The 14,325-nt window shown below is 44.0% G+C and overlaps 1 protein-coding gene across 1 annotated transcript in view; it reads right to left on the bottom strand.

Annotated features, from left to right (window-relative positions):
• Positions 1–14,325, bottom strand: part of ANKDD1A (ankyrin repeat and death domain containing 1A) — a 57,222-nt gene that overhangs the window by 17,123 nt on the left and 25,774 nt on the right. Inside the window, 2 exon segments of the mRNA XM_052646853.1 lie at positions 1,787–1,896; positions 2,719–2,819. Of these exon segments, the coding sequence (XP_052502813.1) occupies positions 1,787–1,896; positions 2,719–2,819 (211 nt within the window).

The raw sequence follows: 14,325 nt of genomic DNA, 5'->3' as shown, positions 1-14,325 counted from the left end.
CTCCTCTATGAGGCCCTGTCAGCATCTCCTTGCTGTTTCCCAAGGAATTAGTCACTCTCTCTGGGCTCTCAAAACCTCCCGACCACAGCACCTGCAGCATGAGGTGTGTTGTCATCCGTTCCAACCGGTCTGTCCTGCTATGCAGCCTGGCGGGGGGTGGGGAGGGGTCGTAGCAGGAGTCAGACCTCCAGTGGCTCAAAGCCTTGAAAAGTTGACTGTGCCCTCTCCCCCAATGAAATTCAAAATGAGAACACTCCTCAGTGGAAAATATTAACGCAACACTTACCGTGCATGCATGCTCAGTCGTATCTGACTCTTTGTGATCTCCACGGACTGTAGCCCACCAGGCTCCTCTGTCCATGGGATTCTCCAGGCAAGAACACTGGAGTGGGTTGCCATGCCCTCCTCCATGGGATCTTCCTGACACAGGGATTGAACCCACGTCTCTTATGTCTCCTGCATTGGCAGGCGGGTTCTTTACCACTAGCGCCACTTGGGAAGCCCTACAACACTTAACAGGGGCATGCAATTTTTAAAGCTGCTTTCTAGAATTTCTGATTGCAAGATTTTGTGTAAATTCATCAAAGCTGAACTTTTCTTGCTTTCTGGTATTGGTGTTCCTGCTCTCCTGGGGCCCTGAAAACAACTTTTTTTTTTTTTTGGCTTCCTGGGTAGATGTGTCCTGGCAAGAGTTGTCCTTTACTCTTCTCTGTACTCCACCTTCCTGGCACAGGGCCTAGCCCAGAGCACAGCCCATATTTCTGAAATGAAGTACATCCGCCTGACCTGAATCTTGGAATCTGACTGGGCCTTTTTATCCTGGAAAGACAAGTGTGGGCAGACAAATCTGATGCAGATCCCCAGGGCTCAGGGACCCAGGAGGCAGCATAGCGAGAGGGAGGAGCACAGGGTCAGGCATCAGGATGCTGGTTGCAAACCCCAGCTCGACTCTGGTTTTGCTGTGTGACCTTGGTTAACGTATCCCCCTCTCTGGGCCTCAGTTTCCACATCAGTAAAATGAGAAGGTTGAACAGGCCCTTCAAGGACATCTTCCAGCTCTAAGATTTTGTGGTCCATTGGTCTGTGAGCTTTGTCACTGGCTTCTAAACAGGACTCCTTGTATCCTGGCCAAGAATATTTATTGGAAAATTAACAATGGAATTCCTCCCTTTGTTGGGAGCACTGTTTAGAATTTGCTGCAATGTATTTGCCTATTGATTCACAATGGTCCACTGATACAAGTCATCTGCAGACTGGTCACCTTAGGTCCCCATCCCACATCCCTTCTCAGGTTGGTAAAATTCTGCTTGTAAGCTCTACTCTGAATAAACTGCTCCCTCCTCAGTGCTCTTATCCCTCTTTTGCCATAATCATAGTAGATTACTAAAACAACAAAGAAACCAAATAACCAGCAGATATGTAGCTACCATGCCCCTCTTCCCCATTCCCTGCAGCAACACACATCCTCAATGAATCACAGCCCTGCTCAAACCCACCTCAGGCATCACTACCAACCAATCAGATTGCCATCCTGCATCCCCACATTTGGTCACAGTTCTGTACTAGGATTGCAGTGTTGAATTCCTTGAGTAAGAAACTGTGTCTTGGGCATCTGTGCTCTTCACCCATAGCACAGGGTTCAGAAAGTGCCGGCTAGATGAATACCAGACATGCGCTGGTCTTTGGGCTCCCAGGCCCTGCAGCACACTAGAGTCAGAAGTAGACACGGGTGAGCTGCCAGTGACCACCCTGCTCAGGAGCCCAGAGCCTGGCCCTGCCCTGGGACCCGTGGTCACAGTTCCTTGTCTTTGACACTGTGGTCACAGCCAGAGCCCACAGAGAGGTCCAGAGCATCCAGCTGCCTGTGCTCTGCAGCCCAGTGAAACGCAGCTCTTCCTAGCTGGCCAGGGAGAAGAAAGTGAACCTTTCTTGCCCTGTCCTCCTGGTCTCATTTCCCCAGCTACTCTGGGCTTTCAGTGCCCCAGAAACTCTCCCCTCCCCTTGCCCTACACATCCTGCCTGGAAAGCCCAGACCCAACTTCCCAGCAACTTGGGAGGGCCCCTCCCCCACTGAAATCTTCCTGTGGCTCCTTGCTGACAATTCAATGAAGTACCCATTTCTGAGTCTGGGGGCTGAGATCTCCACGATGGCCCCCAAGAACCTCTCAGAGTTTCACTCCCAAGATTTCAATCCACCTGCCCTTTTCTACCAAAAGGCCCTTTTCTACCTCTAAAACTCTAGCAATGGTCTCTCCTGCATTTAGAATGATGGCAATCCACTCCAGTACTATTGCCTGGAAAATCCCATGGACAGAGGAGCCTGGTAGGCTACAGTCCACGGGGTCACAAAGAGTCGGACATGACTGAGCGACTTCACTTCTTACTTTCTAATCTTACTGACACGATCTGTTACATCCATCAAATGCCACTTCCTCCAGGAAGCAGAAAGCAGAGGCTCCCTTCTCTGATATGTCTAGTCCTTGTCAGAGTCTCTCTGAGGGAACTGACCATTTCCGCTGGTGTCCTGATCACCTGTGCCCTAAAGCCCCTTCTAGACAAGCAACTCCCTGAGGCAGGGTCCAGTCTGCACTACCCATGACTCAAAAGATGCACTCAAGGAATGTAGAGGAGGGGCCCTGCCCCAGGAATCCCAGGTCCAAGGGAAGGACACACAGCCTTGCGACCACACTCGCCCTGTCGCTCGGTCAGGCGCCTCACCCTCCGGGTCCTCCATTATGAACGGCAGCACTGGCACGTGGCCTTTTGTGGCTGTGGATTGCAGTAAGGTCAGGCCAGCCCGAAACAAGCCCAGAGGGTCCCTGCAGTCTGTAAAGGGAGGCCCTGCTCACACGCTGGCTATCTCCCAAACAATGAATATTTGTGATCGGAACAGCTTTCCAAAGGCAACCACGCTGAAAATGGGAATGAGCTGCTGGGACAACCACAGCACCCACTTAGCCTCACATGGGCTGGTGGGGGTCAGGATGCCAGAGTTCACATCCCAGGTCCTGCATTTATCAGCTATGTTGTCTTGGGCATGTTATCTGTACCTCTCCGAACTCCTAGTAGGTCAAATTAGGATAATACAGGCTTATTGTGTTTCACTTTATTGAAGGTCTCTTAGCCCTGGAAGTAATATTTAAGTGAGGGATGAGGGAGGTTTGCAAATCCTATGTTTATAGCCCAGAGCTTCTACCCTGGTCTTGCATTACCACTAGATTGTCTGAAGCATGTTTTTGAAATAGATTGTAACCATCAATGGGTCATAAGAATCAATAGAACAGTCTTCTACATCTTGACAGTGATTTGGGTTACAGAGAAGTAGCGTTTGTTAAATCTCAGTGTGTATTTCATTGTATACAAAGAATTTGAACTTTAGTTAATAATATGCTGATGTGTTTAGAGGGAGGTACCCTGATGTCTGCAGTTTATCTTGAAATGCATCCAAAATGTATTTAAAAATCTCTAGAAACTCATCAATAATAAATTATCCCAATTAAAAAATAATTTGCACACCAAATAACGTATAGGAATGACAAGTAAGCACATGAAAAAATATCTGACGTTGTTAGTCTTCATTGAAATTAAAACCATAAAAAGTTTCTAACAATAGAATATGAAAGGGAAAAATCTTAACATTCCAGTGGAGAAAGCTGGCACCATTTTAACCAAGTGCTCAAGCTTGATATTATGATTTACAAAAAGAAATATATATTTGATCTTCATCCTGGTTCCTGGCACAGAGCTCCAAAAACCCTAGGAATTTCCTAAATGGTCAGAGCGATAAAAAATGTCTTTTATGATGTTAATGAGGTGACCTGAAGCCCCTGTGTAACCTAAGGATGGAAGCTGTCTGCTCAGGGGACCAACGGTGGGACTTCCAGTCCCACCTCCCCACCTCTGGGGAGAGGGGAGGGGAAGGAGGTTGTCAGTGACCAAGGATTGAGAATTTAATCTATCAAGTCTATATAATGAAGCCTCTATAAAAACCCAAAAGGACAGGGCTTGGAGAATTTCCAGGTGGGTGGAACCAGGTTACATCCATGTGCCAGGTCCCAAACTCCATGGGGACAGAAGCACTTGCTTTTGGGACCCTGCCCTATGCATCACTTCATCTGGCCATTTATGATTCGTATCTTTAATACCCTTTGTAATAAACCAGTTATAAAGTAAGTCAATGGTTACCTGAGTTCTGAGAACTGCTCTAGCAAATTAATTGAACCTAGAGAGTAGCCCTGGAGAAGGCAATAGCACCCCACTCCAGTACTCTTGCATGGAAAATCCCATGGATGGAGGAGCCTAGTAGGCTGCAGTCCATGGGGTTGCTAGGAGTTGGACACAACTGAGCGACTTCACTTTCACTTTTCACTTTCATGCATTGGAGGAAGAAATGGCAACCCACTCCAGTGTTCTTGCCTGGAGAATCCCAGGGACGGGGGAGCCTGGTGGGCTGCCTTCTATAGGGTCGCACAGAGTCGGACACTACTGAAGTGACTTAGCAGCAGCAGCAGCAGAGAGGAGGTCAAGGGAACTTCTGATTTATAGGGCATCATATAGCCAGGCAACCATCTGCACTTGTGATTGCTATCTAAAGTGGGGGCAGTCCTGGGACTTCCTTGGCAGTCCAGTGGTTAAGACATCATCTTCCAATGCAGCACATACGGGGTGGGGGGACGCAGGTTCAATCCCTGGTTGGGGAACCAGGACCCTGCACGCTGCACAGTGCAGTCAAAATAAATAAATAAATAAAGTGAGGGCAGTCCTGTAGGACGGAGCCCTTAACCTGCAGAATCTGACACTATTTCCAGGTAGTGTCAGAACAGAATTAAATTTGTGAACGCCCAGTCAGTGTCCACAGGGAATTAAGTTAATTGCTTGGTGAAAAAACACACATCAGAATTGGTGTTAGAACTGGCTCAAGAGAACATCACCAGTAACAAATCACAATGGTATCAAATGCTCTCTGATAGGAGGTGATGAGAAGGACATTTGACCTCTGTAGTCTCCTTCCCCAAATTCCATAACCCCAATTTAATCATGAGAAAAACATTAGACAAAGCCACATTGAAAGACATTCTACAAAATACTTGACCAGTACTCATCAAAAGTGGCAAGGTCATGAAAAACAAGACAGTCTGGGAAACTGTCACAAGATCAAGCAACATGATTGTGGTACTCTTCTCATCAAGAGGAGGAATCTGGTTGTTTCCTCCCCCTGAAATGAGGCTGACCCTGTGATGGACTTTAACCAGTAGAACAGGGCGGAAGTAATATCTCAAGAAACCTTGGGACTTCCACTCTTGCTTTTTTGATATCCTAGTTGGGGGAGAGGGAGGGAGGTGGTCAGAGAAGGAAGTTTCTGTGAATATCAGCTACCACCTGGAGACATACCATTCCTGATATTCCTCTTCCCTGCAGAGGCCCCAGACATGTGAGACTGTGTTCTCATAAGTGAGCCTAGGCAAGGCCAGAGGAAAAATATATAAAAAATATATACGTTATAAAAAATAATAAATCACTGTTACTTTAAGCCATTACATTTTAGGATGATTTGTTCCCCAAAATAGATAAGTAATATGGAGTGGATTTGCTAAACTAGAAGATCCCACTATCAGAACCCTGCTTTCCTCATACATCTGAGACCTCACCTCCTTCATTCTAGAACACTGCGGCTCATTCTGTGTTGATAGCAAATATCATCTTGACAGCTACTGGATTTCCCAGAACCACTGAGATTCTCTCTAAGGCTAAGCCAGGACTAGACAGGAAGACCCTCAGCTTGAACCTGGGTATCTTCACAGGGTGCCCTTCTGAGGGCCCTTCTCTCACCCCTACACTCTTGGCTCAGATCCTGTGGCCCATAACCTAGAGAGATCCTTCAGATGGGAGCTGTCTGGGAACTGTCAGACATATCCACTATTGCCAACAAAATCCTGACAACTGGACTTCCCTGGGGGTCCAGTGGCTAAGAATCCACCTGCCAGCCAGCTGAGAAGCCCAAAATGGTAAATATTGTTTGGTAAATATAAAGAGACCCTTCTCTTCATCTAAATATTTTATTTTGCGGCTGCTGCTGCTAAGTCACTTCAGTTGTGTACAACTCTGCAACCCCATAGATGGCAGCCCACCAGGCTCCTCTGTCCCTGGAATTCTCCAGGCAAGAATACTGGAGTGGGTTGCCATTTCCTTCCCTGTATTTTATTTTAAAGATAGTCATTTAAGGCAATAATAAAAATTAAAAAAATACTGCATCTATACACATTGTGAGGTGTATAGCATGCATGTAATATATAAGGAAATGCATTGTGAGGACTTTCCTGGTGGTTCAGTGGTAAAGAGACTGCCTGCCAGTGCAGGAGACACAGGTGGGATCTTCCCGACCCAATCGGGAAGATCCTTGTTATCATCCACTTATTCATTCATCTCAGATTTGGAACCTACAACATTCCAGGCATTATAATTCATTGTGGGGAAAAAAAGTGAGAAAAGCATCACATTTGCCCACAAAGCTATAATCCTGGGGGTGACAGGGAGTGACTAAGGCCAGAAGAGAATTTAGAAAAGGAAAGGATTAACTTCTAATTGACAAAAATAATAATGCTACCTAATTTCTGAATTATTAGTCTATGCAAGGACCTGTTATCAAGGTTTTACTCATAATATCTCTTTCAAATTTCGTGACAGTCTTGGAAGATAGGTGCAATTGTTTCTGTCATATAGATAAGGAAATGGAGTAACTTGGCCACCTGGTGCAAAGAGCTGCCTCATTAGAAAAGACCCTGATGCTGGGGAAGATTGAAGGCAGGAGGAGAAGGGGATGACAGAGGACACCAAAAAAAAAAAAAAGAAAATACTGGCCAAATGACCAAAAAATATGCAAAAAAAGACTCTATTCATAATGTTTCTCTGACCTCTGATTCTCAGATCTTTTCAGTTGTAGCATAATCCCTGACATCTAATTCCCCAAAGCATGTTATCTGTAATGTTCTCAAGGCAGTTACAACACTTCTGTTCAGACAGCCATCACGGTCTCTCTTTCACGTGCTCAGAGTGTTAATGGCACCGAGGAGCCTTTGGCCCATGAGGGAAAGATGCTCCCCCAGATGGGCTGCTTCTCCATGCACATGCAGATACTTATCGGGCCTCAGCCTGACAGTTGTTTTGTTGTGAAAGAAAGCCAACCAAAGGGCATTCACTCACAGACTAGCATTACCGGAGATTATGTCTAAAGGGAAGCTTTCGTTAGGGAATTAATTATCTTTCTAGCTTTCTATAGAATAGAAATCTCCATTCAAATATGTAAAGCTATTTTTAAACTTTTGTAATTTGAACTTTTATATATTTTTAGAAATACATTCTATGTCTCCTCTTCCTTTCTAGGCTTCAAAATGTTTGAGGAATAGATATTCACCTTTTTTTTTTTTTTTTTGTCTTTTCTCATAATACCATGAACAGTGGAAGGGCAAAAATAGATTATAAACATGCATTGAATAAAATGTTCTCTCCACGATTTCCCAAAAACATAAGTACACTCAATAAGAGGCTGCTATAACTTGGTCAGAGATTCCTCTATATCTGAGAGGAATACTCTTACTTCAACAAATAAAGATTTTTTTCTTAGGCTACCCAAAGGTGAAAATAATAAACTGGAGGAGGAAATATTTTTGTTCTATATTTTTCCTATTGTCATAGACGTTGTGGAAATTAACATTTTAGTTTTATCCAGAAACTAGAAATTCAAAATTAATAAAATTAACAATGTGAAAAGTTGATTAGGCAATTTAAAAGTTGTAAAGACAACTTTGTCTTATTGACACAGAGTTTGGTGAAAAGATTGGTGCCTGCTCTTATAATTCCTCTCAAGAATGAGGCTGCTATTGCCCGTCTGGGGATTCCAAGTACAGCCTCTGGGTGGAGGTAATGTGAGCTTACAGTATGGAGTGGTATGTGATCAGGGCTTGCTTTCCTTGCCTCTTCACAGCTGCCTAACTTATTGAAACAAGTCATTAGATCTCAGCTGATAACAATGAGGTAAAATTTCCAATCTGCCAGATGATTAAAAAAACCCACAAACTACATGAACTCAGAAGTCAGTCCAGCCTTAAAAATTTTGCAATGTATCCATCCATGCTCTGGTTATAGAGAAATGAAATCAAACATAAAGAGAAGGAATGAACTTGGTTGTTTTTTGCTTTTACTTTTTGCTATTTAAATCCTAAAACCAGTGAGAATAATAAAGCACAGTCAAGTCAAATATTATAGAAAGTATATTTTTATTGAAGCTCATAGGACCTTATCAGTTCAGTTCAGTTGCTCAGTCGTGTTTGACTCTTTGCGACCCCATGGACTGCAGCACTCCAGGTCTCCCTGTCCATCGCCAACTCCTGGAGTTTACTCAAACTCATGTTCATTGAGTCAGTGATGCCATCCAACCATCTCATCCTCTGTCGTCCCCTTCTCCTCCTGCCTTCAGTCTTTCCCAGCATCAGGGTCTTTTCAAATGAGTCAGTTCTTTGCATCAGGTGGCCAAACTATTGAAGTTTCAGCTTCAGCATCAGTCCTTCCAATGAATATTCAGGAGTGATTTCCTTTAGGATGGACTGGTTGGATCTCCTTGCAGTCCAAGGGACTCTCAAGAGTCTTCTCCAACACCACAGTTCAAAAGCATCAATTCTTCGGCGCTCAGCTTTCCTTATAGTGCAACTCTCACATCCATACATGACCACTGGAAAAACCATAGCCTTGGCTAGATGGACCTTTGTTGGCAAAGTAATGTCTCTATTTTTTAGTATTCTGTCTAGGTTGTCCATAACTTTCCTTCCAAGGAGCAAGCGTCTTTTAATTTCATCGTTGCAGTCACCATCTGCAGTGATTTTGGAGCCCCCCAAAATAAAGTCTCTCACTGTTTCCATTGTTTCCCCACCTATTTGCCATGAAGTAATGGAACCAGATGCCATGATCTTAGTTTCCTGAATGTTGAGTTTTAAGCCAACTTTTTCACTCTCCTCTTTCACTTTCATCAAGAGGTTCTTTAGTTCTTCTTATAGGACCTTATAATGACTCTTAATTCATGTGACCTTGAGAGAGACCCAGAGGACATGGCTAAGCAGACCCAGACTCACCCAGAAACGTGGGAGAAACGTTTCAAGTCACTAGATTTAGGGGTGATTTTCTCTGCAGTCATAGGTAACTAATGCAATCATGACTATTAAATTAATGGACATACAGATCATACGCAAATCCATAGCATACTTTGTTCATGAATGTTTAAAGAATCTTTCTGCAATGCGGGAGACCCAGGTTCGATCCCTGGGTTGGGAAGATCGCCTGGAGAAGGGAATGACAACCCATTCCAGTGTTCTTGCCTGGAAAATTCCATGGACAGAGAAGCCTGGGGCCGGGTGGACTACTGTCTATGGGTTGCAAAGAGTCGGACATGACTGAGCAACTAACACACAGATGTGATACATGAAACGCTTACAATAGTGTATTAGGCAACAAGGGAAATCTCAACAAATGTAAGCAGGCAGAAATCCAACAGATCATCTTCTCTGATTAGGAAACACATTCATGTTTAAGAGGAAACCAAGACTCTCCAATTGCTTGGAAATGTTAACTTTTGTGTGTGTATCATTCACACTAAAATGGTGCATAAAATGTGCATGTATTGTTTAAATAATAAAGTGAACATTCAAGTAAACGCCATGCAGGTCAAGAAACAGAACCAGAGGTGAACATTATCCTGATGTTTGGATAACCACGCTTTCAGTTTTTGTTATTTTACCACCTAAATGTATATCATGAAATGTGTACTCTTGTATCTTTCTCCCTAGCTTAGTGCTACATCTCAGATCAGATGCAGTACTGCAGACAAGAGGCAAAGGTTCAGTGTGTGTGATTTGTGAAGTCTGTGCTCTCGGGAGTAAGGCAGTGAAGGAAGCCAGGACAGGGCAGCTACAAGTGCCAAGCAAAGATGTCTCAGAGGTAGCCTGCTCCCTGAACAACCCTGGAGCCTGGAAAACACCACAGTGCTGGGCCCACATGTCTTAGGCAGTCTTTGGCCAGGGTCTACTGGGGGCGGGGGGACCTTCAGGTCAAGGGCAATTTTCCAGGGGCTTCTCTGGTGGCTCAGTGGTAAAGAACCTGCCTGCCGATGCAGGAGACACGGGTTCAGTCTCTGATCTGGGAAGATCCCACATGCCACGGGGCAACTAAGACCATGCACCACAACTGTTGAGCCTGTGCTCCAGGGCCCGGGAGCTGCAGATACTGAGCCCACATTTGGCAGCTACTGAAGCCCGTGTGCCCCAAATGGAGCCTGTGCTCTGCATCAAGAGAAGCCATCAAAACGAGAAGGCTGAGCGCTGCAAGCACAGAGCAGCCCCTATTCACACAACTAGAGAAAAGCCTGTGCAGCAACGAAGACCAGCACAGCCATAAATTTTTAAAAAATGGGGCAATTTTCCAGAGCAGAGGCCAGTGGGTGCCCTGGCCTGGAAAGGAAAATCTGGCGAGCTTCCACTACATATTATGTTTGAGATTCACCTCACTATATAGCTGCAGTTCACATGATATCTATGCCAAATAATGTCCTATTGTGTGAATATATCATATGCTGTCAATGTCAGACATGTCAGACATGAAAAGAGTATATCTAAGGCATATGCCTCGGAGAAGGTAATGGCACCCCACTCCAGTACTCTTGCCTGGCAAATCCCATGGATGGAAGAGCCTGGTAGGCTGCAGTCCATGGGGTCTCTAGGAGTTGGACACGACTGAGCGACTTCACTTTCACTTTTCACTTTCACGCATTGGAGAAGGAAATGGCAACCCACTCCAGTGTTCCTGCCTGGAGAATCCCTGGGACGGGGGAGCCTGGTGGGCTGCCGTCTCCGGGGTCGCACAGAGTTGGACACGACTGAAGCAACTTAGCAGCAGCAGCAGCAGCAAGGCACATGCCTAGGAGTAGAATTTTGGGACTGTAGAGTATGTGCATCTTCTATTTTATGATATTATAAAAATTGTTTTCCAATTTACACTACCATCAGTACTGTTTGATAGCTCCCATCACTCCATTTGTAATTTTGGACTTTTGATTTTAGCCATTCTGGTACCTTTGTAATGGTAGCTCACTGAGGCTTATAATGTCCTTTCCTTGTTATTAATGATGCCATATGCCTTTCCATATATTTATTGGCAGTTTGGAAATTCTCTTTTTATAAAACGTTTGTTCAAGTCTTTGCCTAGGTTTGCCACGTGATGTCTGTCTTTTCTTACTGATTTGTAAATGTCCTATCCACTGTTACTGTTAGTTATATGTGTTGCAAAAACATTTTCCCATTCTGTAATGTCTTTTCAGTCTCTTTATGGTGACTTTTAATGAATAGAAGTTGTATTTATTGGGATGTAATTTATTAAGCTTTTATTTTATGGTTAAGCTTTTTATGTCCTATTTGAGAAATTTTTTTCCTAACCTGAAACATTATTCCACATTATTTTATAAAAGCTTTATAGTTTTGCCTTCACTCTTGGATTTTAGCCCACCTATAATTTATTTTGTGTATGGTGTGATATAGTCAATTTTGTATTTTTACCATGTAAATAACCAGTTGTCTCCAGTTGAACTGTTATCAAAAAAAATTCAGCCTTTTCTAGGATGATGGTGCCTTCCTCCCGAGAGGATTTGTATTTGCCGGGCACCTAGAATCAGTGCAGGACTACTTTAGACCAGTTCACAGCAGAACACTTTTTTGGACAAACCAGGAAATGTGAATCGGGGTTACAAACTCGCAATCTCTACCAGCTCGTGGTTTTAACTTCCTGGGGCAGGATTTTTCTTTTCTTTACTCCCTCTGCACTGTTCAGCATCAAAGGCCTTTATTTTCCCTGTGTCTCTTGGGGATGAGGATTAGATAGTGAGAGTAGGTTTTCTTCTGGTTCATTCTTAACCTGAGGAAATAACCCTTCGGGATCCTAGACTTAGTGGGGAAGGCTTCCTCTTATGCTCTTCACTTTTGCACAACTAAGCCTTTAATTTCTAAACTCATGGGCCGTCAGAGGACTTAAACAATAATAACCAAGTTTCCTTAACTGGCAGATGTCTTTAGAGGCAAAAGCAACGTCAGTGTTCTACTTTCCCTCCAAATTCCCTTTTCATTCAGATTTTGGCCTGATAAATCCCAACTATCTTATCACTTTTATGTTTTTCAGACTTGAGGTCTTTGAACAACATTTTTTAGTTGCTTTCATCTGGGGAGTTAGTCTAAACAGTCTAGTCTGTTCCATTACTCAAAGTATGACTTCTTTTAAGGTTTCAGACTATCAAACAATCATCGGAACAGGGGAGGAATCTCTTAAGTGAAAAAACTAAAATTATTTTGGTGAATAATTAAAACAAACCAATGAATGCCTCTTGATGAAGGTGAAAGAGGAGAGTGAAAAAGTTGGCTTAAAACTCAACATTCAGAAAACAAAGATCATGGTATCTGGTCCCATCACTTCATGGCAAATAGATGGGGAGACAGTGGAAACAGTGTCAGACTTTATTTTTGGGGGGCTCCAAAATCACCGCAGATGGTGACTGCAGCCATGAAATTAAAAGACGCTTACTCCTTGGAAGGAAACTTATGACCAACCTAGATAGCATATTCAAAAGCAGAGACATTACTTTGCCAACAAAGGTCTGTCTAGTCAAGGCTATGGTTTTTCCAGTGGTCATGTATGGATGTGAGAGTTGGACTGTGAAGAAAGCTGAGCGCTGAAGAATTGATGCTTTTGAACTGTGGTGTTGGAGAAGACTCTTGTGAGTCCCTTGAACTGCAAGGAGATCCAACCAGTCCATTCTAAAGGAGATCAGTCCTGGGTGTTCTTTGGAAGGAATGATGCTAAAGCTGAAACTCCAGTACTTTGGCCACCTCATGTGAAGAGTTGACTCATTGGAAAAGACTCTGATGCTGGGAGGGATTGGGGGCAGGAGGAGAAGGGGACGACAGAGGATGAGATGGCTGGATGGCATCACTGACTCGATAGACGTGAGTTTGAGTGAACTCCGGGAGATGGTGATGGACAGGGAGGCCTGGCGTGCTGCGATTCATGGGGTCGCAAAGAGTCGGACACGACTGAGCGACTGAACTGAACTGAACCAATGTAAAAAAGAGTATAGGAGCCTGTATTTTAGAGGGAAAGCTGTAACAGCAAGTTTTTTTTATTATGAAAAGAAATTATATTATTTACAGTTTAATAAAAAGAACACAATTCTTAAGCAAAATGGGATTTAAAATGATAAACAAGTGAAAGGACGATAAAACATGTAAGTGAGTGAAACGCTGATTGTTCGGGGAAGGAGGAGAGGCAGGAGAGACAAATGTAACTAACTGGGAAAATAACATGGAACAGAACTAAAGGTCACGGAGATACGACACTGATAAATATCTGCAGTTGTAGAAAGACACTAGGCACCAGTAGTTCCCATAATCCACTTTCCAGAGCCCCAGGGAGGGAGGGCACAGGAGAAGAAATCAGATCAGTTAGGGGGCCAAAGAGGCCTCCCAGGTGGTCAGTGGTAAAAACCCTCCCTGCCAATGCAGGAGATGTGAGAGACTCCGGTTCAATCCCTGAGTCGGGAAGATCCCCTGGAGGAGGGAAGATCCCCTGGAGGAGGGCATGGCAACCTTCTCCAGTATTCTTGCCTGGTGAACCCCTTGGAAAGAGAAACCTGGTGGACTTCAGTCCCTGGGGTTGCAAAGAGTCGGACACAACTGAAGTGACTTAGCATGCACACACACAGGGCGTCCAAACCTCTCTCCATCTGAGTCATTCACAGCAGATGACACCTAGACTTGATAAAAAGTACCCCACAGAAAAAGATACAAATTGTTACCAGTTTCAAGCATTCTCTAGAAGAACTCACAAGATTCACACATAGTTGTACTTGTGGCTATGGTTTATTAGAGTGGGAGGCTAAAAAGCACAGTCAGCATTGGGAATAAACATATGGGGTGAAGTGCAGAAAAAACCAGGCACAAGCTTCCTAGGGTCCTTGCCAGTGGAGTCACACAGATGTGCTTAATTCCTCCAGCAATGAGTTGTGAGGGCACCTGTGAAACGTGGTCCACATGGATGCTCATTAGGGATGCAGTGCCCAAAGTTTTTGTTGGAGTTGGTCACATAAGCAGCATCTGCCTGGCATGTAAGAAAATTTCAGAATTTTAGAAGGAAAACAGGAAGTCATATATTTTAAAAATTCATTTATTTTTTTATTGAAGGATAATTGTTTTACAGAATTTTTCTGTTTTCTGTCAAACCTCAACAGAAAAGTTTGACATG

Source organism: Budorcas taxicolor, chromosome 10, assembly GCF_023091745.1.
Source record: "Budorcas taxicolor isolate Tak-1 chromosome 10, Takin1.1, whole genome shotgun sequence".
Taxonomy (NCBI): domain Eukaryota; kingdom Metazoa; phylum Chordata; class Mammalia; order Artiodactyla; family Bovidae; genus Budorcas; species Budorcas taxicolor.
Note: the sequence above shows the minus strand (reverse complement) of the source record. Positions and strands in the feature narration are given on the sequence as shown.